At 49.9% G+C, this 25,954-nt stretch overlaps 1 protein-coding gene across 8 annotated transcripts in view; it reads left to right on the top strand.

The window, feature by feature from the left end:
- Positions 1 to 25,954, top strand: part of CLEC16A (C-type lectin domain containing 16A) — a 233,074-nt gene that overhangs the window by 45,465 nt on the left and 161,655 nt on the right. For 7 of the 8 annotated variants that reach the window (XM_065924327.1, XM_065924329.1, XM_065924330.1 and 4 more), the window contains 2 exons: positions 1,914 to 2,027; positions 18,285 to 18,516. In XM_065924327.1, the coding sequence (XP_065780399.1) occupies positions 1,914 to 2,027; positions 18,285 to 18,516 (346 nt within the window). The remainder of the gene's footprint in view (positions 1 to 1,913; positions 2,028 to 18,284; positions 18,517 to 25,954) is intronic. The other variant, XM_065924328.1, reaches the window with a different exon arrangement.

Below are 25,954 nucleotides of genomic sequence, written 5' to 3' on the forward strand. Positions count from 1 at the left end.
GGTCAACCACTTGTAAAAGAATGAAACTAGAACACTTTCTAACACCGTACACAAGGATTTTTTTTTTAACGGTGTTTTCTCTCCAGTTTTTTATTTATTTATTTTATTTATTTATTTATTTATTTACTTTTATTAGTTGGAGGCTAATTACTTCACAACATTTCAGTGGGTTTTGTCATACATTGACATGAATCAGCCATGGAGTTACATGTATTCCCCATCCCGATCCCCCGTCCCTCCTCCCTCTCCACCCGACTCCTCTGGGTCTTCCCAGTGCACCAGGCCCGAGCACTTGTCTCATGCATCCAGCCTGGGCTGGTGATCTGTTTCACCATAGATAATATACATGCTGTTCTTTTGAAACATCCTACCCTCACCTTCTCCCACAGAGTTCAAAAGTCTGTTCTGTACTTCTGTGTCTCTTTTTCTGTTTTGCATATAGGGTTATCGTTACCATCTTTCTAAATTCCATATATATGTGTTAGTATGCTGTAATGTTCTTTATCTTTCTGGCTTACTTCACTCTGTATAATGGGCTCCAGTTTCATCCATCTCATTAGAACTGATTCAAATGAATTCTTTTTAACAGCTGAGTAATATTCCATGATGTATATGTACCACAGCTTCCTTATCCATTCGTCTGCTGATGGACATCTAGGTTGCTTCCATGTCCTGGCTATTGTAAACAGTCACAGCAAGGATTTATCACCAGACAAGAGTGCCAAGGAGGGACTTCCCTGGCAGTCCAGTGGTTAAGACTTCGCCTTCCAATGCAGATGGTGCAGGTTTAATCCCTAGTTGTGGAACTAAGATTCCAGATGCCTCAAGGCCAAAAAGCCAAAACATAGAACAGAAACCATTATTGTAACAAATTCAATAAGGACTTTTAGGATGGTTCACATCAAAAAAATCTTAAGGGGGCTGGCCGTAGTTCCTTCGACTACAGAGTGATCAAAATTCCTCTCTCTGAGGCTAGTTCGAGAACCGTGGGCGCTCTCTAGTCCTTCAAAAAAAAAAAAAGTGCCAAGATTTGGAACCCCTGTTGCATGTATATATGAAGAAATACAGACGTACGCACACACCCTCTGATGTACAGACAGTGGGTCCATCCCACGCTGCCCTGGGGTGCTGGTGTTACCGCTACATCTTAAAACACACTGGTAGGTGTGTCTGAGCTGGCTCTCCAAGGCAGTGTGGGTACCCTGACTTCCCAGGCCGTTCCTTTGGATGTCAGGCAACAGGGCGTGGTGGCCGGGCCACCCCTTGACAGCCCAGTGCCTTCTGATGCTTGCCGCCTGGCACGACTCCATCTGTCTCTGGCCCGAGCGGCTTTTCCTCCCCACAGTTTCCACACCTCTCAGTGCCGCCCTGGAATTCTTGGGCGCTCAAACCCACCGCAAGGGGAAGAGCTCATTCCATGGGTGGGATCTCTGAGTGGCCAGCCCTCTGCCAAATCCTCAACTGGAACGAGGCCTGCTGGCCCCTTCCTCTCTGTAACTGAAGGGCTAGGCTGGGGCCTCCTAGTCTTATCCTAATCGGATTTGACACTGAAATGCTTGCAGAGAGAAAAGAGGGTGCAGGTTTGGCACTCCCTTCCCACATGGCTTCACTTCAGCCTGATTTGGCTTCAGGAGGCCAGGAGGGACAGTCGTGCTTTAACGCACTTCCGTCTGCTAGTGAGCAGCCAGCCAAATAGGCAACAGTCTGAAAGAAGGAGGGCCCGACCCTAGGAGGAGAGAAGTACAACTCGTTTCTCCCAGATGTGCCCCATTCTCTGGGTTTCGCGTCACTGGGATTGCCGCTAAGAGGCTTGTGCAGTAGCCCAGCCTCGTCATTTCAGGTCAAGGAAGGAAGAAGTTGAAATTCGTCTACATGCTTTAATGCAAATCCTTTTTTTTTTTCTCCTTCACCAGGTCTTCCTAATTATACATCATGCACCCCTGGTGAACTCGTTAGCGGAAGTCATTCTGAACGGCGATCTGTCCGAGACATATGCTAAGCCCGAACAGGATGTTCAGAGAAGCTGTGTGAGTCATTAGTGGGGGGACTGTCTCAAGACCCTGATAAGACACCGTGGCTCATTTTGTTCACCTGTGTTTCTCTCAAACCAAAGACCGACATCCTGCTCAATACAGCTCTGATGAGGCATAAGCTGGTCTGGGATTCAGGGGACCTCATCGGTCTTGACATGCCCAGAAGAAGCTGGGGTTGGGTACCGAGAGTGGATTTGACTGTGCGTGTGTTATTGAACTTGGGATCGCCCCGTTCTGGGCTTCTGGCTGTGTATCTGTGGGGCGCTGTTATTGCGGCAGGATGAGAGAATACTTTGTCTCAGGCCCCGCTATCTACAGAAGCCAGGCAGGGAATATCTGAATGACACGGGCCCCGGGAGAGGACAGTAAGGAGCAGTGGCGACTGTGACAAATTGGAGAGTGTACGTGTCTTTCGTGGGCAGTTACAGCTCACCCAGCCTGCAGTCCTTCTGCAGTTATGTGGATAAAGTACACTGTGCCCAGGTCCTCTCGTGTCTCTGGAGATGCGGCTGCTGCTGCTGCTAAGTCGCGTCAGTCATGTCTGACTCTGTGCGACCCCATAGACAGTAGCCCACCAGGCTCCGCCGTCCCTGGGATTCTCCAGGCAAGAGAATAGGAGTGGGTTGCCACTGAAGCTGCATTTTGAGGCCAGTACTCCCAAGTTTTAAATGATCACCAGCGTGGCCTGAACTGCGTGTTTATGGTTTGTCACGTTTGTGCATTTGGTGCTCTGCTGAAGGGAAGCCCCAGTCACTGGGGCGTTGGCTTCTCCCGAGGCTTTCCCTGCTTGGCGGGCCTGCCTCCCCGCCTCCCATGCTGCTCACTCCGTCCCGGCGCCTCTTGCTTGGTCCCCAGAGGGCCCTGTGCTTTCCCTCCACATTTGTGCTTGGAAGGCCTTTGCTCCCGGTTCTCTCTCGTCCAAGGCCTTACCTGTTCGGAGCAGGCATCTTATCTGCTATTGACTCTTGTGCGTGTCTGAGATGAGCAGTGCTCACACAAAGGCCCTGTCTCTGCAGCCCTGTTCTCAGACAGTCGGTGCGCAGGTGAAGCGGCCAGGCTTACCCTTGAGCAGTCGACTCTGTTGTCATATCTGAGCTAGTGGGTGGAGTGTGGTCCTGGAGCATGAAGAGCCAGAACTCCGTGGGGTGCAGTTACACGAGGCCCCTGCCCTTCTGCTTCTCCTGGTTTGCAGTGTCTTGGCAAGGCTGCTGTGCTCTTTAAGGGAAATCAGAACCTCTGAAAAGGTTTCCAGAAACCTCTGTCCTCATTGGTGGTGGCATTAGTTCAGCTGAATTGAATGAGGTCTTTTCATGGCCCCTGTCTGGCTTGTCCTTCTTCAATTCGTTCAAGAAGTATTTATTGCACCCTTTCTTTGGATCAGGCATTGTACTAGTTCTGGTAATATACAAAACCTAAATAGCCCCTGTCAGGCCGGGTCTTTACGGTTCCACAGGAGGGGCAGAACATTGTTAAAACTTACAAACAAGGCTACTATTTCAAGTCTTAGAAATGCTCCAAAGAGCAGGAGTAGTGTTTGATGAGAGCATTTAGCTTGAAAGTGATGAGGGTGAAGAATGTTGAACAGAAAGGATTCCCCTAGTGGTCCATGATGTGACAACACATGGGCTGGAGAACATGGAGCTGACAGTGTTAATACTGTTGATACCACTGGAGATGTTTCTTTGCAGCTTTCTTAAACTCTCTTTTGCTGAATGAAAGTAAGTTACAGAGCACTGAGTGAAGAATCAGTAGGGTCTCCAGGCAGGGCTGTTGAGGACCCCTCCAGCCTTGGGGTTGCCCTGGGCAAGTCATTTTACCCCACTTAGGGAACAGCGGATGTCAGTCCCACTCGGGAAAGCTGTGGTGAGATGGCAAGAAGGTAGATTTAACGTGTCTGTCAAGTGCCTGACAGGGTGCAGTCTGGCCCTCAGAACTGTTTGGTTTGGTCTTCGCAGTGTTAGACAGAAAAGTTTATAAATCGCCCACCAACTTTAAAATTTGGGAAGTTTCACATGAAAGTCCAGATTTCAGGATGGTCTTAACAGTCTGAAGATCTGGTCCCGGTTGTGCCTGTGTTGCTGTAAGAAGCTTCTCAGAGGCTGCCCCCTGCCCCCATCAGACGAGTCATGTGTCGGCCATCAGATTTGCCCAGTCCCCACGCGGCCAGCTGGTAACTCACACTACAGTTATGTTAATAACAGATGAAAATGTAGTGGGTTCCTTCAGACTTCGTTCTGTCGCATGATTTCCAGACCCCAGGATCGCTGCTAACTGCAGTTAGACTTAGCGTTCCAAGAGGTGAACCCAGAGACTGTTGGGGTGCTTGGGTTTGCAGGGCTTTTCATTGAAATTGATTGACATGCAGTTGCAGGAAATAAAACAGAGCGATCTGGTACCCTTTCCCTAGTTTCCCCAGGGGTGACGTCTTGCAAAACTCTAGGACAGTGTCACAAAGCAGGCTATTGACATCGGTATGTGGCATTTGGAATTAGAGCAAAAGCAAATGGCAGGAAGTTGCTGACAACCTCTCAGCTCTGGATTCCCACTTTAGTTGAACCTCTAATCGGCAGGATTATCTCCGAGGTTGTTCATTTTCCCAACAGCCTTCTCTTCTCCCGCCTCCATTGTGATAGACACAGTGCTACTGGCGGAGACACCTGAACTAAAAATGAAACACTTTTGTGTGTTTAAAAACTCACCAGCCCAAGTGAAAGTGTCAGCCTTTTACTTCCGGTTATTACCTTTCCCTGAATATGAAATCGAAGTCTGTTGTGTCTTGACGACTGCTGTTGAAATTCGGGAAGGGCTTCTCTCATCAACAACTTGTTTGACAATAGTCCTTGTGAGATTTATCTCCCTTCCCTCCAAGCAAGAACAGACTCCTATTGTTTCCTGCCTGACTCGGATGTGGTTTGATCATACTTGTTTTAAGTTTCTTGGTCTTTTTTAACCTACTTTCTCCTTCCCGTAATTTGTTAGATAAGTTACTGGTATTGCTTCATTTTACCAGCAGACCTTTCACAAAACCAAACCAAAATTGAAGAGAGAGAAGCAGTGGGGAGAGCAGAGTTACTTGAAAAGTCTGTAATTTAGGGTTAAATTGAAAACACATCAGCATGCTTAGATAGACGTCTAATTGGAATTCATCTGTGCATTAAAACCATATGGTCCCCACGAAGGGGTAACTCTGGCTGTAACTCTAATGCAGAGCAGAGTTTTCTTGTCGGGGGAAACGGAGTAAGAGAACACTCATTCTGAAACCACCAGCATCTCATTATTTTTGCAAAATGAACATACAGATTAGATTATGGGATGTGCATCATTACCTGTAGGTACTTTTCTGTTTTTGAAGGGACTTTTTTCATCCTGGTTTCTGTGGAATGGCTTCCTTGGTTTTTGCATTCATTCATCCATTCCCTGAGCAGAGATGCGCTGGTGCCCAGGACAGACACGCCCCCTGCCCTCCTCAGCCCCCGCAAGGACAGGGGATCCTGTCTTGGAGACGCCTGTGTCGCCTGTGCTGTCCCGGGGCTGGCCGGAGATGCCTGGGGGTTTGCCGCAGCCCCGATCGGCTCAGTGGGTGAACTGGTGGCAGGGTCACAAGGGCTCCTGTGATGTTCTTCTTGACTCTCAGAACTTGACCCTCACAGGGCACCTTCTCTTTGCTCAGGGGGCGGTTCCCCATTCTGTCTGGTGCAGTGGACTCTGAGCTAGGCTGCCTGGGCCCCTCAAATCCTGGCTCCTTGTCTTACTAGGTGGGTCTGGGGCAAGTTCGTCTACCTCTCTGGGTTTCCATGTCCTCACCTCTCCAATCAGAATAACAACCGTGCATTTGCGGGGAGGATTAAACGCAGCACATGCTGAGTCGCTAAGTCGTGTCCATCTCTTTGCGATCCCATGGACTGGAACCTGCTAGGCTCTGTAAAGTGCTCCCTGGAAGGACTGATGCTAAAACTGAAGCTCCAGTCCTTTGGCCACCTGATGCAAAGAGCCGACTCATTGGAAAAGACCCTGATGCTGGGAAAGAGTGAAGACAGGATGAGAAGGGGGTGACAGAGGATGAGATGGTTGGATGGCATCATTGACTCAATGGACATGAGTTTGAGCAAACTCCAGGAGATAGTGAAGGACAGGGAAGCCTGGCGTACTGCAGTCCATGGGGTCGCTAAAGAGTCAGCTGAGCAACTGAACAACAAAGTGTTTATTCCAAAGCCTAGCATGCATCAGGGCCTACCTAACAGATGCTAGCTTGATAGTGGTCCTAGTTTCTGAGGCTTCAGAACAGCCCCACGTCCCCTACCTCCCTTGTTGGGGTGATTAACACAGAGGCATACTCAGTGCTCCCCAAAGGGAGGTGCCCTGTGAGCGGACACAGGGCAGAGAGGGTCAAGTGTTGGCGGCCACAATGACGATGATGACAGCAACGATGGTGGCCTGGTTTTGCACATCGCCGAGTAGTGTTAGCGTCTGAGCCTCTGTGTGCAGCTGGGCCTGCAGCTCAATTGGCCCCGGGGCCCACTCTGGAAAGTGCGGATGCTCAGCCAGTCAGTGCACATTCACGCGCTTGGCTGGCACTGAATTCAGAGTGGGAACAGAGAATTCTAGGGCACAAGAGGCTGTTTTGTCCGCAAAGGAGGATGTCCGCCATCCCACAGTAGGCACCAGTTCAGCCAGTTGGGACGGTCTCCAGATGATTCTCGGGGGATCCAGAAAGATGAGCACACACCTGAAATGCTGGCCGCCGGTTCTCCACATGATACCCGTCCACCCTGGGAGCTGGACCCCCTGCGGGCAGAAGGCTCCGCCGGGATGCGGCATGTGGAGCCCGAAGCTGAGGGAGCGGCAGCAGGGCTTCTCTGGCATGTGTGTTTGCAGGAGCAGAGCGTCCCTCATCACTGGCTTGGCTTGCGGCTGCACAACCGGCCTTCCAACCCAGGCTCGGATCAGATGGCAATGAAGCCCCCACCGGGCACTGAATGCATCTGGTGGAAGAGCCCCCTGCAGCTGGGATTGCAGTTCCCCCACATCTTCTGTGCCCCTGACCTTCCCTGTAACCCCCACGGCAACCAATGCTGGTGCCAGAGCACACACATTCTTGCTGAAAGAGATCGGCTTCTGGAGGGTGGATCGGGAGCTCCAAAGGGAAGAAATAGACTGGTATCTATAAATCAAGGGCCTTAGCTGGCACAGTTGCAAGCACTCACATGAAGGACTGGACTCTCGTGCATTCTCCCTTTTGGTGGGTCTGCTGTGGTCCAGCCCGTCAGCTCTCAGTAGAATTACAGCTCTCAGGCGCATCCGCTGCCTGCAGGGTCCTGCGTGTGGCAGCGTGGCTCACCGGCGAGGGGATGTGATAGAAGCAGAGAGAATCCAGGGTGCAGCATGTCCCACGTAGGACCCGTCGCCTCTCCCTTCTTTCCTGTGGAAGCAGAGGCTGCACAACTGTCCGAAGCTCCATGGCATGGAGGCTCTTGGAGACGTGCAGCCACATGGGTGACTGACCTGAGGGGCTAAGCCCTGCTCTAGGGAGCAGAGAAGGGATGGCCACGACCTGGAGAAGCTGACAAACAAGGCAAAACACAGTGGGCGAAGCAGGGGTGGAGGGGGGCGTGGAGAAGGTTCTCTGACTCAGGCCTCAGCTAGCTCTTCTGTCTGCCTGGCAGCATGACCTGGAACGGGCCGGGGTGGCCACCGGGTTGGAAATGGCTCAGAGGGGTGAGGCAGTGCCCACACCCAGCTGAATGGAGACCTCCCCTAGTCTGCATTTTTTCCAGATTTCAGCTGAAATCAGGAAAATCGAGGGTGGGGACAGGAAGAGGAGGGCACCTACCACTTCTGTGCCCTGGGGCTTCATGTTTATCAGCAGGCAAGTTCCTTTGGGCTTTTGAGTTTTTAAATTAGATTCTGAGCTCCTTGAAGCTGGATTCAAGTTGTTTATTCATCTATTCAAAGCATAATTACTGGGTGTGTGCCAGCCACTGTTCTAGGCACTGAAGAGACACCAGGAACAAAACAAAGACCCCCTAACCTCCGGGAGCTTCTCTTGTAGTGGGAGGAGAGAGAGGAACCATGAAACTATAGTGAACAGCAGAGCAGAGAAGACTCTGGCAAGTCCCTTGGAGAGCAAGATCAAACCAGTCAATCCTAAAGGAAATCAACCCTGAGTATTCACTGGGAGGACTGAAGCTGAAGCTCCAGTGCTTTGGCCACCTGATGTAAAGAGCCGACTCATTTGAAAAGACCCTGATTCTGGGAAAGATTGAAGGCAGGAGGAGAAGAGGGTGGCAGAAGATGAGATGGTTGGATGGCATCACCGACTCAATGGACATGAGTTTGAGTAAGCTCTGGGAGACAGTGAAGGACAGGGAGGCCTGGCGTGCTGCAGTCCATGGTGTCTCAGTTGGACACGACTAAGTGACAACACCAACAAAGAGCGTCTTCAGATGTGAGACAAACTCAGGAAAAGCAGCTGCAGTGAAGCAGAGAAGGGAGGGGGTGTGCTCTGGGGCTGGGGGACGCACCTCTCCTTAGGGTAGCCTCAAGGGGAAGGTGACAGGGGAGCACAGATTTTAAGGAAATGAGGGAGTGAGTCATGTAGAAGTCTGGGGGAAGAACATTTGGGCCAGAAAGCACAGCCAGTGCAAAGGCCCTGAGGCAGGAGTGTGCCTGGTGTGCCAGGAACAGCAGAGAGCAGCGTGGTGAGGCAGAGTGTGATGGGGGTGAGGTGTGGGGTGGGGAATGAGGGTCCGAAGCAGATGCACCTTTCAAGCCATTGGAGCACTCGGAAGTTTACACTGAGGGAAGTGGGAACGTCCTAACCTGGGAGTCCGTGGTGTTTAGCATGGTTCCTGCAGGAAACTTCAGTTATCTTGAAATAACCCGTCTCAACAGGGACGGAAGCACCACATCTCTAATGAGCAAGGAAATCCCATCCTAGGGTCAGCGCCAGAGTCCTCCACCCAGGAAGCTGGGTTTTGCTGGGGTAGGGATGTGTGTGCTTCATTCGCGTGGTGGCTAGGGGGCTGCACGTCGATGAGAACAAGGTCCCCCGGTCACTTCCCTCTCTACGCGCTCAGCGATTTGTCGACAGGTGGTTGCAGGCGTCCAGCCTCAAGTCCCCAGGCTTCTTCTGCTTCTGGCTCTTCTGCCACCATCTGCAGTGATGCTCTCCAGTTTAGCATGAGATTAGGGTTCTGGGCCGAATGTTTCAGGTCACTGAGAGTCACCACTATTTCACAATTCATTATGTTTTTTTCTACAGAACAAGATGTAGTCATATATTCCTCCTAAAGCAACACCAGCCAAGTGCTTGGTTTATCACTGTTTCACCAGATGATAAGATATTTTATTTTGCCTGAGTGTTGAACATGCCTTTTCAATCATAAATATTTTGAGATTAATATCTTGGGATTAATTCACGCTGCAAGCATTTATTAGCTTTTCATGGAGTGCTAGATGCAGCATCAGAGGGCCAGACTAGGCAGTGCTTGGTTGAGAGCGACAGAGAAGTTGGTCAGGGTTGGGGAAGGCCGGGGGGTGGGCTGCTTTCTAAGTAGTCCCAGCACCATCTCAGCATGGTTCCCACGTGCTTCCCAGCACCATCTCTGGTTCCCACAGAGGCCAGCGCTGGGGGGGTGTGTGTGTGTGTGTGTGTGTGTGTGTGCAGCGTGAGGCCTCTGAGCTCCGATTCCAGACAAATAGGCCCTGCTTTGGATGATGCCTCAGCCACTACGACACTCGCTGATAGTTGGCCGATTGTGGGGAAGAAAGCCAGGCTCCTCTTGTTAATGGAAGTGGCATGTCACCTCTTCATGTTTTGCCCGCCTCGGGTTTTATTTTCCCCGTTAAGCTTGGCCGTGCTGCCCGGTCGCCCCACCGACATTGCTGTAGTTGTACATCCTGGACACGTGTGGGCTTTGGCTCAGCAGCCACGTCACTCAGAGTTTGGCATGTACCACACACACCCATACATCACCCCGGAGTTGATTCCATCTGACGTTTGCTTGCTGATCTCCTTGTTCTGGAGTGAGTGTAGGGTTGCTTGGTGGCGATTAGCGACCCTGCTTCCCTGTGCAGCTGGTTGCAAAGCCACGTGCTGTTGGTTATGGTGGCCATAAACCCAAGTCACCATGAACTCACCCCCCCACCCACCATGACGTTTGGAGCTCTGTGCCTCTGAGGCAAAAATGGGAAAAATTGCACATTGTGTGGCTTCCCTGGTAGCTTAGAGGTAAAGAATCCGCCTGCCAGTGCAGGAGACCCAGGAGATGCATGTTTGATCCCTGGGTCAGGAAGATCCCCTGGAGAAGGAAATGGCAACCCATTCCAGTATTCTTGCCTGGTGGGCTAGAGTTCATTGGGTCACGAAGAATCGGGCATGACTGAGCGACTAAGCATGTGCATCCCTAATGCCCGTTGGGTCAGAGGGCCACCTGAAAAGTGATGTGATGTGTGGACTGTCCCTGGGCAGGGCTGTCCGCTCCTCTGGGCAGTGTGACTCGGGCATGGCAGGATCTTTACATCTCCTTTTGAGAGGCTGGCCCCACACAGTGAGGCTTTGCTGGTGCTTGTGGGTGGGGGTGAACGCTTGAGCTTGGCAGCAGAATGGTTGAGCACGTGGGGGGCGGGGGGCGCTGAAGCTTCTCTTCCCGGGTTCAAACCCTAGCTCTGCCTCTCAAGAGCAGTGACCTGGGCAAGTCCCTCCCCTCAGCAGCCCCCTCCCCGCCTCTGTCATTAGGAGGATAAAGTGAGTCCATCAATATATGTCAAGTGCCCAGAGCATCTCTGGGCATGCTTCCTATGCTCACTGGGTGTTGGTAACAGCTATTATTACCTGGAAAAACAAAACAAAACAGGGAAGTGGGCTACTACCCCTCGGCACCTCACAGGAGTCCTGTGGGGAAAGTGTCAACATGAGGCTCATTTGATGCACGTGGAAACCGAGGCCCAAAGGGGAGAAGGCCGCGGGCAGGGTGTGTGGGCCAGCAAGCGGGGCTCCGACCACTCCAGTGCCCCTTAGGCCCCACTCCAGGCCCACTCACTTTGCCTTTGTGCTGATCATCCCGCAGGCCCAGCCCCCCAAGGCTGGAGGCTAGGGAGGAGGCGAGGAGCACTTTGGGGAGCTGAGTCTAAGCCACTCACAAACTAGGAAGCCAGCAAACAGAAAGTTGCTAGTTTGATTGGTTTTAAAAAGGTAGACCTCCCTCCCCTACCAGCTCTCCCATCTAAGTGTGGTATTTGCCAGGGAGTAGAAGGTGAATAAGTATCTCTAGCGTGCCTCTTTGTGGCAGACGTCGTGCTGGTGTTTTTGTGCCTCTTTGTGGCAGAGGTCAGGCTGGCATTTTTGTGTTCAGCGTCTCGCTTCAGCCTGATGGTGGCATGTGATGGAGTTGCTGCTGTCCCTGTTTTTCAGACACAGGAACTGAGGCTCGTTGGGTGAGGCTCACTCGGCCAACAAACGGGTCTGAGATCTGGGCTCAGGTCTGCCGTCACGTTTCGTGGTTTTTTTGGTTAGTCCTCATGACCTGCCTCCTTTTTTTTAGGGGAAAATCTGTCTCCTGGTTCCCAAGTCCCTTAGCAGAGCTGTTTGAACCAGAAGGATGCTAATTGCTTCCTCAGAAAGTGAGCGGGCTAGGCCCGGGAGAGCCTGGAGGTGCCTCTCAGCTTGACCATGATAACAGCTCCCACAGATCCAGACAGAATTCCAGGCCACGCCACCCACCCTTTTCCTTACCTGCCCCTTCCAGCCTCCAGCCTCTTTCCCTCGCCTTTCTTCTCAGTCAGATTTCTTCCCTGGCCCACCTCTTGTCCCCGTGCTGCCTCCCCACTCCCTCCTCCAGCACTGAGGAGCCCCAGAACACCCACTCAGCAGGTCGTCTGTGCCGCGGCAGGGGCCCCGGACGGCTCTTCCCAGGACGTGAGCATCGTGAACGCCTTCCTGTGAACCTGGCCGGCCCAGCGGCCGCCGCCTAGGGGCTGGCCCGGCACACTGTCCCCGGGCACCCCCACTGGCACCGGCACACCAGCTCCAGGTGGCCCTGCCGTGACAGAGTTAAAGGTGACTGCCCGGAGCTCTGAGCCGCCCTGCCCGACATTCTCCTCTCCTCCCGAGTGTTCCAGTAAACTGCTCACACGCAAGCCTCGGGCTAGTCATTTCCTTCTCCACACAGGCCTCCCCAGTGCGCCGCGCCACCCCCGCCCACCTGCCGCTGCCCTGGCACGGTTCCCCACGCCTCCCTCCGCGCCCCCAGGGTGTCCGTGCTAGTGGCACGCACGGCAGTGCCTCCCAACTCCCGGCTGGGCTGTGAGCTCCAGCCCAGCGCCGGGGTCTAGCCGGGGCTCAACCCAGCTGGCGACTGCCGCGAAGCCAGCTCCCCACATCATCTAATTTGCTCCTCACTTGTATTTAGGGCATTGCGACAATCTGAATTCACTGGAAATCCTCTCGGTAAACAGTTTTTAAATTGAGAAATAACATGAGTAAAGTGCATAAAAGTGCAGTGATCTTCGCTGTACTGCTTGATGGCTTTGGAGCAGTGGTTACATTTGTGTATACAGGTGTACACGCGCCTCCTGAGCAGCCCCACCACTGTCAGCACCTCAGGGTCGAGGCCTGGAGCTTTGAGCTGCGTCTGTGAGCATCTGTGCTTCATCCCCGTTTAGCCTGTGTGCCTGTCAGCAAGGTGTGTCCTAAGGTAATAGCTTCTTCACTTCGTCCTGGCTCACGGAAGGTCTCGTAGGACTGCTCTACTTTCAGATCGTGGGGGAAGCTTGTGATTCGGGTCAAGAGAAAAACACCTCTGACGTCCCCTGCAGCTCCTTCTCAGTCTATAACCAGCACCCCACCCCCACCCTGCCCCTTCCACCAGCAAATCACCATTCTGACTTCCAGAGGTGTCTTTTAAAAAGCTGTTTTTTGTTGTTGTTGTTCAATTGTGAAATACCTACAGCAAGTACCATTTTTAAGTATACAATTTGGTGGCATTAGGTACATTCTTTAAAGGCATTCTTGACAGTTTAATGGCACTGCTAAACAACTGAATGATACAGAAGCGACTACAGTAGAAAGTGAAAGTTCCCCCGACCTCAAGATCTTCCTGAAAAGGAACCACCGTTTTCAGTTTGTGTATCCTTGCAGACCTTGCTCTGTGTACTGTCATTGGTCAATATCTGTCCACTCAGGACAACCTGGTGTACATGTACATGTTTTGAGTCGACAGTTTTTTAACTGTAAATGGAACCCTTGATTGGTTGATCACAATGGGGTCTTTCTGGTGCAGTGTGTTTTAGGGTCTTTCTGGTGCGGGGTGAACACACCCCTTTCCAAGGGGCACACCCAGACCTAGTGGAGGACGTTCTGTTTGCCCTCTGTGGCATCAGTGATTCTGCCTCTCCTTCTCCACTCAGATGCCTGGGCCTTGCAGGTTTCAGTCCTTCCTCCTGACCCTCTCGCTCTCCTTGCAGACCCTGTTCTCAGATCTCACAGCCCCTGAGAGGCCTTAGTTATCACTGACCCCTGGGGGAGTCACTTTTTTGCAGTATTTAATTTTGAAGCAAGGACCAAAGGTTGGAGGCAGGCCGGTTGGTGGAAGGTGTCATTAACCAGCTGGTGGGGGCAGACGCTCTCAGGAGAACTTAGACCTCTAGGTCACCCTTGAAATCACATTTCTGGCCTTCAGCTGCCTCTGACCCCAGAAGCCAGCCTAAACGTGCAGCCACGGAGCCCACGGCCCCCCTCCTGCATCCCCCACAGGGGATGGTACAGGCAGCATCTTGGAGTCAGCAAGGAGGATCCCATGACTCCACTCCTTCTGTTGCTCAGGTTCCAGGGCCCTATGAGGTGAGCCCTTGGTGGGTGAAACATGAGCCTCTGGCCTTTGGGAAATGTAGACCTTGTGTGCAGGAGGCTTGTCTCCGAGACGTGCGTGCTGTTCTTTCTTTATGGGAAGATAAACCCAAAGGCCTTCTGGTTTTTGGCTCTGAAGGGGGCTTTCCCATTTCTTCTGGTTGGTCCCACGGTGCAGGCTCTTGCACTAGGTTCAGCTACTGAGGTCTTAGGCTCCTTTCTTCATCCACCACCCACTGCCCCCAAACTTTCTTGTTTTCTTCTTCTTGATCTCTCCATCACGTTGGATGTAATTTGGTACAGACCACCATTCAGCAGCCCATCAAGGCCTGCTCTGGTCCAGACACCTGGTTTAGGGGGAGAGCTCACTGGGGCATGAGATGGCTCTTCTCTCAGGGGCTTTCTGGGAGAAAGGTCATCTGGAGTTATCCAGTGGAACATGAAGATTCCTGGGAGACCTGGCAGCCAGAGGCCCTTGTGAGAAACAGCAGGAATGATACCAATCCCAACCTGCACTTCCCAACCACTGTCAGCCTCTCCATGGTAACAATTGGATCTTTTATTAAAAATAATTTTACTTATTTTTCACTGCTGGGTCTTTGTTGCTGCATGGATTTTTCCTTACGGTGTGCAGGCTTCTCAATCAGGTGGCTTCTGTTATTGTGGAGTACAGGCTCAGTAGTTATGACACACAGGCTGTGTTGCTCTGCAGGGATCGAACCTGTCTCTCCTGCATTAGCAGGTGAATTCTTTACCACTGAGCCACCAGGGAAGCCCTTATGGGAACTTGATGTTATTAAATTATTAAGCAAAAAAAAAAAAAATCAGGCTTTTTAAATATAGAAGAAAATAAAATCTCCAACCCCAGTGTCCAAATGATTCGTGTTGAATATTTGGAAAAGTGAACTTGCATACATGGTTAGAAATTTCAAACCAGACAGAAAGATACAGAAATGAAAAACTTTTGAGTGCGTGTTCCACCTTGTTTCTTTCCTCAAACAGGAAATTCTTATACATTCCTATGCAGCTTTCCAGGAAAATTGTGTTTACACCATCATAAAGCTTTACCTTAAAAGGGACCCTGCTTTGTTTCCAGTTCTTGCATTTTTTTTTATCCGGAGGTTGTTTCTTCATCAGTAGATCTAGGTATAAAAAGACTTAAGTCTTTTTATATCCACGTGGATTCCCACTCTATAGACAGACCATAATTACCCAACCAGTCCCCTTTTGATGGGTATTTAGGTTATTTCCAGCTACTTACTGGGTAGGTTGTGTTTTAAAGGTTTGAAATTTCCCTGGTAAGCATCCTTCCCCCTCTTTCCTCCTCAACACCTGATCACCAAGAAAAATAGATCCCTTGGAAAGTTTCTAAATTCATTTTCACAGTTGATTTTTTTTTTTTCATGAAGTCAGGGACAGGAAGGTAACTGTCTGCTGTTTGCTTGTTGCATGTCCAGGCTCTGAAGGAACTTTCTCTGTCTTTTTTTTTTTTAATAATTAATATCTTTGGTTCCAGTGACTTTAAAAATTTTTTTAACTTTATTTATTTTTGGCTGTGGTAGATCTTCATCGCTGCATGGGCCTTTTCTCTAGTTACGAAGAGCAAGGTCTACTCTCTGGTTGCGGTTTGCAGTATCCTCGTTGCGGGGTCTTCTCTTCTCGGGGAGCACAGGCTCTAGCCTTGTGGGCTGCGGTAGCTGCAGCACATGGCCTCAGCAGTTGGGGTCCCCGGGCTCTAGAGCACAGGCTCACTGGTAGTGGTGCACGGGCTTATTTGCTCTGTGACATGAGGGGTCTTCCTGGATTGGGGATCGAACCCATGTCTTCTGCATTGGCAGGCAGGTTCTTTACCACAGAGCCGCCCAGGAAGCCTGAAGGAGCTTTCCATCCACGATTTCCTTTAGTTCCAGGAGGCCAGAATTACTGCCCTATGGTTTAGACAAGGAGCCAGGAGCTGAGAGAGACTTCACTGCTCACAAAGGTCCCAGCTGTATTCCCCGCACCCTGACCAGCCCTGGACCTTATGCACCGCTCCTCCTGTCCTAGGGCGGCTAGTTGTCCTGGACATCTGAGTTCACCCAGAGCTCAGCGAGTGCTGTCTGCATCCATCCGTGTGATTTTCTGCTCTCAGCTTCTAACTGAGTGGTGTTCTGCTCTGCGTGGGGTCTCACTTTTCTGTTTCTGAAAGCTTCGGTAGCATGCGGCGTGCTGTGTAATTCCCTAGGAGTGAGTGGTAATCAGAGGAAGCAGTCGCTTCATCTTGGGGCCCTAACCTACCAGAGGAAGGTCTGGGTCCTTCCAGAGAGGGTGAGGAGCATCCAGGGCCGCGTTCCGTCGCACAGCATCCTAAGTGGGCTCTGATGGATGCCGTCTGTCAAGAGGTGCGCGCCCGGAACGCTCTCGTCTTTGGTCTCTCAGTTCTTGGCATCTGTAACGCGCTGTCTGGGTTTCCTGGACAGTTAAATCATGTCTCAATTTTATCTGTCGTTTTTGTGGATGAATAATCCAAACTAGGTAAATAAAAATTAATGTCTGGATTTGGATGCTAATTTAACTTTCAATTAGGTTTTGTTTTGAGCATTATTGAAATTAATCTGCGTTCTTGGAGCACATTCCACTTATTGGCAGGGTACGGTGGACCCCAGAAGACAGTAGGTGGCTGTTTGGGGTAAATTCAGATGGATAGACCAAATTGAGATAATGGAAAAATTTGCTTTAAAACATTTCTGTTTTTCAATGACAAAGTGATGTCTGGATATCACCTGGACCCTGCAGAGAGAAAAACTCTTCAATCAGAATCCTGGCCTGAACAGATGAGGGACGAGTTTTGATCCTTGCTCCTTTCTGGACCTGGTTCATTTGCTTATAAATACTATTTAAAGAGTGCTAAGCAGGGACCTGAGTTTGAGCTCCTGGTGAAGCACTATTACTTTATTTATTTATTTTTAAAAATTTATTTATTTATTTATTTTACTTTACAACATCGTATTGGTTTTGCCATACATTGACTTGACTCCACCGTGGGTATACATGTGTCCCCCATCCTGAACCCCCCTCCCACCTCCCTCCCCATCCCATCCCTCTGGGTCATCCCAGCGCACCAGCCCCGAGCACCCTGTATCATGCATTGAACCTGGGCTGGCGATTCGTTTCACATATGATAATTCACATGTTTTAGAAGAGCCTGGGGCTTTGGGATTGGGCTCTCGCAGGATCGAGAGCCCAGATTCTGACTCTGCAGCCAGTAACTGTATGATGTTGGGCAAGTCACCTAGCCCTTCTGGGCCTCATTTTCTTGTCTGTAAAATGGTATTGATAATCCCTATATCTCATGGTTGCTGTAAGGACTGAGACACAGCTATGTTTTCCACAATGCAGGGTCTGAACTGTGGTGACACACAGTCCTTTTTCTTTTCTCTTAGAAACCTTCGGGCTTTTTAGGGAAAAACCTCTTCCTTGGGGGCAGGTTTCCTTTGGGGATGAGCTTTAACTCATCGCTCATACTTGTTAGGCTCCCCTTCTAAAGAGAGCCAGCAATCTGGTTATATCCAACTCAGCTTGCTTTTTCTTTTCTATTTTTATATTAGGAAGACACACTGGTGTTTCATTTCTGTTGTGATATATAGTTCCTCTTAAAATAAATATATTTAAATTGAAAGTTAACAATGACATCAGTGCGCTGTGGTTAAGACATAAATTGTGCAGATTGTAAGTGGTTTTGAATCCCACTCTGTCACCTCCTGGCTGTGTGGCCTTGGGTGGGTCGTGTAACATCTCTGAACTTCTATTTCCTCATCTGAGCATAACTTGAGCATAACAACAGTACTATTCTCTGGGGGTTTTGTAAACTGTTAAGTAAGATAATATAGTCAGAGCCCTCAGAACAGCTTCGGGCACATAGAAAGTACCACCAAAGTATTAAGTGTGTTTCTGACCTTTGGGAAGCATGGAGCTGATGTGGGTCAAGGGCACAGTGACTTGGCACTGTGGGCAATAAATAAACGGTAACTGGTGCTGTTGTTTAGATTATTTAATAGTAATGATGATGCAACGAGCTGACTCATTTGAAAAGACCCTGATGCTGGGAAAGATTGAGGGCAGGAGGAGAAGGTGATGACAGGATGAGATGGTTGGATGGCATCACCAACTCAATGGACATGGATTTGGGTGAACTCCGGGAGTTGGTGATGGACTGGGACGCCTGGCGTGCTGCAGTTCATGGGGTTACAAAGAGTCGGACACGACAGAGCAACTGAACTGAACTGAATAGCCGTAATGATCAACGAAGACATAGAATTTGCTATACTGAAGGGAATTTCTTGGGGCGGAAACCTTCAGACAGCTCCATAGGAGCCAGCGAGACCCCGCTGTTCAAATCTGTCCATTGTCTTGATTCGACTTTCCAGGCCAAGCCGAGCATTCGGTGTTTCATTAAACCCACCGAGACGCTAGAGCGGTCCCTTGAGATGAACAAGCACAAGGGCAAGAGGCGGGTGCAAAAGAGACCCAACTACAAAAACGTTGGGGAGGAGGAAGACGAGGAGAAAGGGCCTGCCGAGGATGCCCAGGAAGACGCCGAGAAGGCTAAAGGTACAGAGGGTGGTTCAAAAGGCATCAAGACGAGTGGGGAGAATGAAGGTGAGTGCACGCGCCACCGCCAGCCTGCCCACCGGGCCATCCTGTGTCTGGTCCCCCGTGTGTGTCCCTCGGCGCGCCGGTCACTCAGACACCTGTGTACCTCACTCTACACAGCCCGCCTTTTGGGGACAGCTGTGGCCAGATCCGTACAAGGCCTGCTTTCATCTGTGGGCAGCCTGGAGCGAGGCCCTGCCCTCTTAACCCCTGCTTCTGTTTCCCATCTGTCAAAAGAGAGTATTTACTTTGTTATTAAGAGAATGAAATGGGCTAATGCACGTAACATGCTCAGAACGGTGCCTGGTCCATGTCAGAAGTATCTCCCACTACAGTTATTTCACAACTACTGTCATTATTATTAATAGTATGGTCATCTTTATCATTATTGGTGTTCTTCCTAATAATTCCGATAACCCAGGATGATGATTTTTGACTAAAGTCATTATTGCCAGTGCATTGCAGGAAGAAAAATGGCCCAGGGCTGATGAAATTAGATGCTTTTCATGATTATGGTATTGGGGGAATCAAATGATCAAATGCAACCCCCCAGATTCTTACATTAAGATTTTTTTCAAGCCCTCATCTGTTTAGAGTGAGGTACACTGGTGTTCGGTGCATTGGGGTCAGGGAACAGAATCGTTTGGTCATCTTCTCTGCCCTTGTCAAGAACGATTCTGGTTTACTTTTCACCTCCTTCTTGTTTAGACGCTATTGCCTCCATCTGGAGAGCATTGTCAGCCCCGGGAATGAAGCAAGTTTGAACTGTTGCTTGTGTCATGGGCCGGGCTCGCAGCCACACAGATGGGGTCTCTGGCCACGGCCCCGGGCGCTCAGGGTGGAGGAAGTGATGGGGTCAAGTGAGGTGGGAGCTCTGCCTGCCAGAGGGGAGCTTCCAGCACACCTCCTGGGACAGATCTGGGCTCTCCCCAGCTCCCGCCTGCGTTCTGCTCTGGCGTCGGGGGAGCATCTCCTGTGAGCCCTCCTCTGGGTCCTGGGCTCACGGCGGCTCCTCTGCAGCCAGCTCGCCAGCTCATCAGCCCGGACTGTGCGAGTCCAGGCATCCAAAGCTGGAAAATGGAGCCTCTCAGTAAATCAGTTGACTGGGAACTCATTTGTTTGGGGGAGTTTGCTGCGATTATGCAGCCAAAACCCGCCCCTACCCCCACCCCGCTGGCCCCATTCTGATGATCTTGGCAGCTCTCTGTGAATGCCACGATCGTATTTCAATGAATATAACCCAAGTGTCTCCCTGTTGCCATCAGCCCTCTTTTTAGGCTGAGATCTCCAGCATGCTTTTTTTTCTGTCCAAAGTGTGCAGTAAGCATCCTGGTTTAGGAATTCCTTTCTGGTTCAGAAAACCTTTGCCAACAAATATCACTGTGGCGGGGAGGTGAGGGGCGGACACAAGGTAAGCCATACTTGTTTGCTCATTTGCATCATTTTGACTTTTTGTTCTAACTTGGAAGAAAATTATCTGCTGAAGCTTTGGGTTTAGCTGTCCTGCAGCCACCCTGGGGGAAAATGGACGACTTCACCCCATTTTGTACACTGTGTTCTCGTCAGTTTTGTTTTGGAAAGATGCTACCTCTTTTTGTTCCAGTCCTTTTAAGGGCTGCTGTCTAACCAGGCCGGGGCTGTGACTAACCATGGTGTGGACAAGGGCAGGCTTGGCCTCAAACACACAATCCAGTGACTCAACCGGGCAGCCTAGTCCTGGCGCACAGGGGCTGCAGCGGCTCTGCAAGGCTGCCGTCCCCGCTCTCTGTTGGGTTCCAGGGGGTGGGGGTTCCCTCCCTGGGGGTGGGCTCCCTGCAGGTTCAGCCTGCCTGCCCTGTGCAGGGGACACAGGGGGACATGTTCACCAGCCTCCAGAACCCTGTTTTCCAGGTGGTTACTTGACCAGGTTGTGTCAGAAAGGGCTCAGAGGAATTTCCCGAGAGGCTTTGCTTGGCTGGTGGATGCGACTTCAGGGTTCAGTGGGGTGTGGTTCTCCATGCCCCCCTCAGCTGTGTAGTCCCCTTCTGTTTTCCTGGCCCCACTCATCGTAAATAAATACAACTTTTGCAGGCGCATCCAGCAAAGAGACACCTAACTGGGCAGCAGCAGGTGTATTCTGGGGCTCTTTGAATTGTTTATTTGACCTCTCAGTTATCCTCGTGTTTGAAGGTGTGGCCACTGGGTGCTCTCTCCTTAGACTGTCTCGGTGTTTGGGTGAAACCACACAGCTGTTAATTCCTGTGACTTGGAAGGGTGTCAGGCGCATTTTCTCACTTGGTTTCAAGCCAGAGGACAGTGTCGATGGGGGAGATGGGAGATGTGACTTATGGTCCTGTCTCACCAGCCAGACCTACATGTGCCTTGGAGGGTGTCCCCAAGCTCTGGACTTCATTGTCCCCATCTGGAAATTGTGACTCTAGGAAGTATAAATATAAAGACTTTTTTTTTTTTTTTAACATGAGGATATGTTAGGATTCTTGTGGTTGTAAGATTTAGATATTCAACTCAGACTAACTCACGCAGAAAAGGCAATTATTGTTTGTCTAACTGGGAGGCCCAGGAGGGGCTGGACTCGGGTGCATAGATGACCATTGGCAGCTCAGGGCCCACATCCTGCCAAGCCGCCAAGTGGGGAGAGCGCTGCAACTGAAGCCTGGGAGCTGAGGCTCGCTGTTGCTGGCGGGTCTGGCTTGCCCACCCTGCAGAGGGCCGGCCAGCGCTGATTGGTCAGGCCAGATGTGCATTTGCCCCATGTGACGCCCTCAGAAAGAAACACATTCATCAGAAGAAGGAGGTGTGGGTGCCCAGCTCGCAGAAACAGCAGGTGCTCTCTTAGAAAACCACACTGTTTCTGCGTACTCCTCCGTTTCCCTCAGGCCAGCTGCTCCCTTCCTCTGTCTTATCTTGTTTTCTTTTCCATTCCCTTCCTGTTTTGAGATGGGACCTGTGGCTGTTTTTTTCTCCCAGATATTTCTCTGTAACATGGTGCTTCTCACATCATCCCTGGACCTGGTGAGCTTGTTGATAGCCTTGGACTTCTTGAGTAAAGAGATGGTGGCCCCAGTTCCCCCTGCATACCCCGTCATCCCCTCTTCAGCAGTGCACTCTTTACTTTAAAAGGCGGCTGAAAGCATAGGAATAAAAAGGCATGTGGTCACAAGTCACAAGTCTGCCATGACCTGATTTGAATGTGGCATCGACTTGTTTTTTTTCGACAGAGGCAGCACCCAGAATTCACACCTCCTCCACTTTTAAGCCCAGACAAGGAAGTTGTGTGAAATGAATGTGCCGCCCTGGACCCTTCACTCCCATCCCCAGTTTGCAGAGAAATATGCTCTGCCTCAGGTCCCCAGTGATGGGCAACTCATTCTGAAACCAAAAAAAAAAAAAAAAATCACAGGACCTTTTAATTTTCAGCAATTGAGTGCTGAAAGGAAGACCAGGGTGCCTTGGTCCTCTGGCCAGAGAAGTGTGCAGCCAGATGCTCGTTCATGTCCTATTCTACCCTTCAGTCTGAAATGACAGTCATTTCTTTTTGGATTCAGTTAAAGCAGTAACTTAATAAGTGGACCTGAGACAAGAGAATGAATTGTTTGAATTTCTTGGTTGAAAAATATGGGAAAATAGGCTTTTCGCCTATAAGGAAAAGTAGCTATCAATTTCATGACCTGACCTTCAAAGATTACTCCTCTCTTGAATCCCTGCAAGGGCATGGCGGGAATAGAACAATAGTGACTTTGAACCTTCCAAGTTAGCTGGGAGTTAAGGAGTCCCAAGTTTGACTTTTTTTTTCCCCCCCTTCTGAAGTCTCTGCTGAAATGAAATTGAACCTTCTGGCCTCATTTTTGCAAAGCCAGAGCCAACCCCAGGCCTAGCAGGTTTCTGATGAGGGCGAGCCAGGGACCAGGTATCAGGAGGTCGAGGTCTCTGCCCGAGCTGCTGTGTGACGCTGGGCAAGTCATTGCGCTTTCTGTGCTTTTTGACCCAGAGGGGGCCTGCGCGATGTCAGCCCTCAGGTTGTCAGAAATGAGAACCTTTAGTGCTTCAGCATTTAGCAGGTGACACATGAACGCTGAATAGGAGCCCTGGCAAGACAGTGGAGCGAGGAGCCCAGAGTGGGACTTGAGCTTGGTTGGGGGGACGTATGCTTGGTCACCCTGGCAAGTTTCTTTGGGTCCTATTTCTCTGTTAATTTCTATAATGAACAGTGAGGTGGTTGAGTATGTGTGTGCATGTGTGTGTTTGTGTGTTTCTGGAGCAGGGAGTGGGAGAGGGATGGGAAGGCTGAGCCACTGGGGTACAGAGGTGTGGGGACACCACCTTTTCCAGTGGGCTTAAGGAGAAAGATTGGAAGACAGTTTAGACAAATCCTCTGGAAAGCAACTTCCCAGAAAGAAAAAAAAAATTCTGAATTCAATCTTGTGCTAGCCAGTGAATAGTAATAAAAAAAGCAAAGGAAGGTGTACCACAAATACTCAGCACATATGTACTGTGTCATTGCCAGGCACTGCTGGCCTCTTGGAATTCAGCTCCAAAGCCAGCCAACAGCATGCAGTCCTTCCCATATCTCCTAGGTGACCAGCAAGGGCATCCTTTTCCTCCTCTCCTTAACCTTCTTTCTAAGGCCTTCTTATCATCCCCTGCCCCTCTTTTTATCGTCTGGCCTCGCCGTGATGGCTGGAACATTGACCGCAGAGGGCAACTGAGAAAATCCTTGCATTTGTCAAGTCAAAGACTGTTGGGAGGTCAGGCCTGCCATTTCCCTGAAAAGCACTTCATTTACCAAATATTAATCAGATTAGAATGCCCATCACCCTGGGAAGTTGATGAATTATGGCTGTTATTTAAAAAAAAAAAATCCACAGTGACAGAGTACTGGGAAAGCTTAGGGATTTGGCCAGAGTTGTCACATCAGGGGACAGAGGTTGACATCCTTGGATCCTGAGAGTCCGCAGGCCTCTCCTGCTCGTTTAGCGATTTGCACAACCATTACTGCCTTCGAGCCCCAGAACGCTTCATCCTCCCAAAGCGAAACCCTACCCACTAAACATCTCCCTGTTCTCCCTCCCTCCTGCCCCTGACAGCCTCTACCCTGCTTCCTGGCTTGATGCGTTTGACCACTCTAGGTGCCTCATATAAGTGGAATCAATACAGTGTTTGTCTTTTTGAGACTGGCTTCTTTCACTGAGCATCAGGTACTCAAAATTCATCCGTATTATAACATGTGGCAGGATTTTCTTCCTTTTTAAGGCTGAACGATATTTCATTTTTTGAATAGACTTCATTTGGCTCATCCTTTCTTTTTTAAATTTCATGTATTTTAATTGGAGGATAATTACTTTACAGCATTGTGATGGTTTTTGCCATGCATCAGTATGAATCGGCTACAGGCACACTTGTGTCCCGTCCCTCCTGAAACCCTCCTCCCCACCCCATCCCCCCAGGTTGTCACAGAGCCCCGACCTGCATCATCCATCAAACTCCTGGGGCTCTCCATTTTACATATGGTCATGTATATACCCCAGTGCTCGTCTCTCAGATCATCCCTCCCTCTTCTCTTACTGAGTCCAAAAGTCTGTTCTTTGTGTCTCCTCGCTGTCCTGCACATCAGTACCCTCTTTCTAGATTCCATATATATGTGTTAATATATGATATTGGTCTTCCTCTTTCTGCCTTACTTCACTCGATGGACATCTGGCCTGGGTTGGTTCCACCTTTTGGCTGCTGTGCATACGGGTATGCAGATACTGTTTTGCTGTGGAGATTTTTGTGGAAATGATAGAGGCCAAGCAGGGTCCAGCTGGGGCCTGCCAAAGCTAGAGGAGCTGGACACTTGAGTTCTTGCTCCCAGCCCGGCAGCTTCACATCCTTCCACTCCCAGAGGCCCGAAACTCAGTTGTGTGAGGGGTCCCGCCACTGCCAGGCTGGATACTGGAGCCTTCAGGCTTGTGGGCCACGGTGCCGGGCTCAGAAACCAAGAGCACACAGATGCTGGTTTACACCACATGGTAGTTTGGGAAGAGGAGCCCCCCTCCTGACCCCTCTGGCCTTGGTTCCCTTTCCATAAGCTGCAGAGAGTCCACTAGACCAGTGCTGGCCTGACGGTGGGGTGTGGGGATGGCTTTGGGTAGGACAGAGAGAGAGCCTTGAAGACCGTGATGAGAGGATTCTTGCTGGGAACTCAGCTCCAGTGGAGGAGGAGGGAGCCTCATGGTTGGTGTGTGCCTTTGACCTCCTCATGTTCTCCAGTCTCCCCTTTCCGTGTGTACTATAGGCCGTGGCATTTTTTGTTTATTCATCATGTGTGTGTTTTTCACAGTTGCTCTCTATCGATACTGGTTTTATGCTGATAATAGTAATTCCTAAAAATGTTTTATTTGAAAATAATTTCAAATTTATAAAAAGTGAAAAAAAAATTGTGTAAAGAACACTTGTTTAGCCACTTTCATATTTTAACATCTTATACCCCGTTTGCTTTCCTTTCTGCATTTTCTCTCCCTCTCCACACACTCTATCTGTCTGTCTGTCTGTCTCATTGTCTCTCACACACATACACACTCCTTTTTTTCTGGATAGATTGCATCCAGCACACCCCTTCCATCCTAAACTCATCAGCCTGCATTTGCTAAGCGCAGGGCATTGTCTGTTGGGACCACAACACAGTTACCACCTTTGTAATGGTTTCCTCCTATCCACATTCCAGGTTATCCGTTGGCCTAATGATATCCTTTGTATCATATTTCCTCCCTCCAGGACAGAATCCAGTCCAGGGTCAGATCGTACCTTGAATTACCATGTCCCTTTACCCTCCTTTACTCTAGATATTTTCACAGTCTATATTTTTCTTTTCCAACTTTGACATTTTTGAAGAATACAGACTCTCCTCCACCTTTGTTTTAATAGAATATTCCTCATTCTGTCTTTGATGTTTCTTTGTGATTAGTTTGAGGTTAAGCATTCTTGGCTGGAGTCTGGCACAGGTGACATGTCCTTCCCAGGGTTTCACTTCTGGAGGCACATGATGCCCTTCTTTCCTTCATGGGTGATGTTAATTTTGGCCAGCAGATTAAGGTGTGGCCCAGCTTCTCCATTGTATCACTTTTTCTTTTAGCAGCTAATTTGCAATGCATGGGAAACACTTGGAGATGATGCAGATACCCTGTGCCTCATTGAAATGTGCACTTCCTGCACACATCCCCTTCCTGTTGGTGGGGATGTAAATTGGTGCAACCACTATGGAAAATAGTATGGAGGTGCCTCTAAAATGTTACAATAGTGTCATCATAAGAACCAGCAATCCCACTCCTGGGCTTGTATTCAGAAAAGAGGAAAACTCTAATTGGGAAAAGATACAGGCATCCCAGTGTTCATAGCAGCACTGTTTACAAAATTCAAGTCATGGAAGCAACCTAACTGTCCATTGACAGATGAGTGGATAAAGAAG

The sequence above is a fragment of the Muntiacus reevesi genome, chromosome 2, assembly GCF_963930625.1.
Source record: "Muntiacus reevesi chromosome 2, mMunRee1.1, whole genome shotgun sequence".
Classification (NCBI taxonomy): domain Eukaryota; kingdom Metazoa; phylum Chordata; class Mammalia; order Artiodactyla; family Cervidae; genus Muntiacus; species Muntiacus reevesi.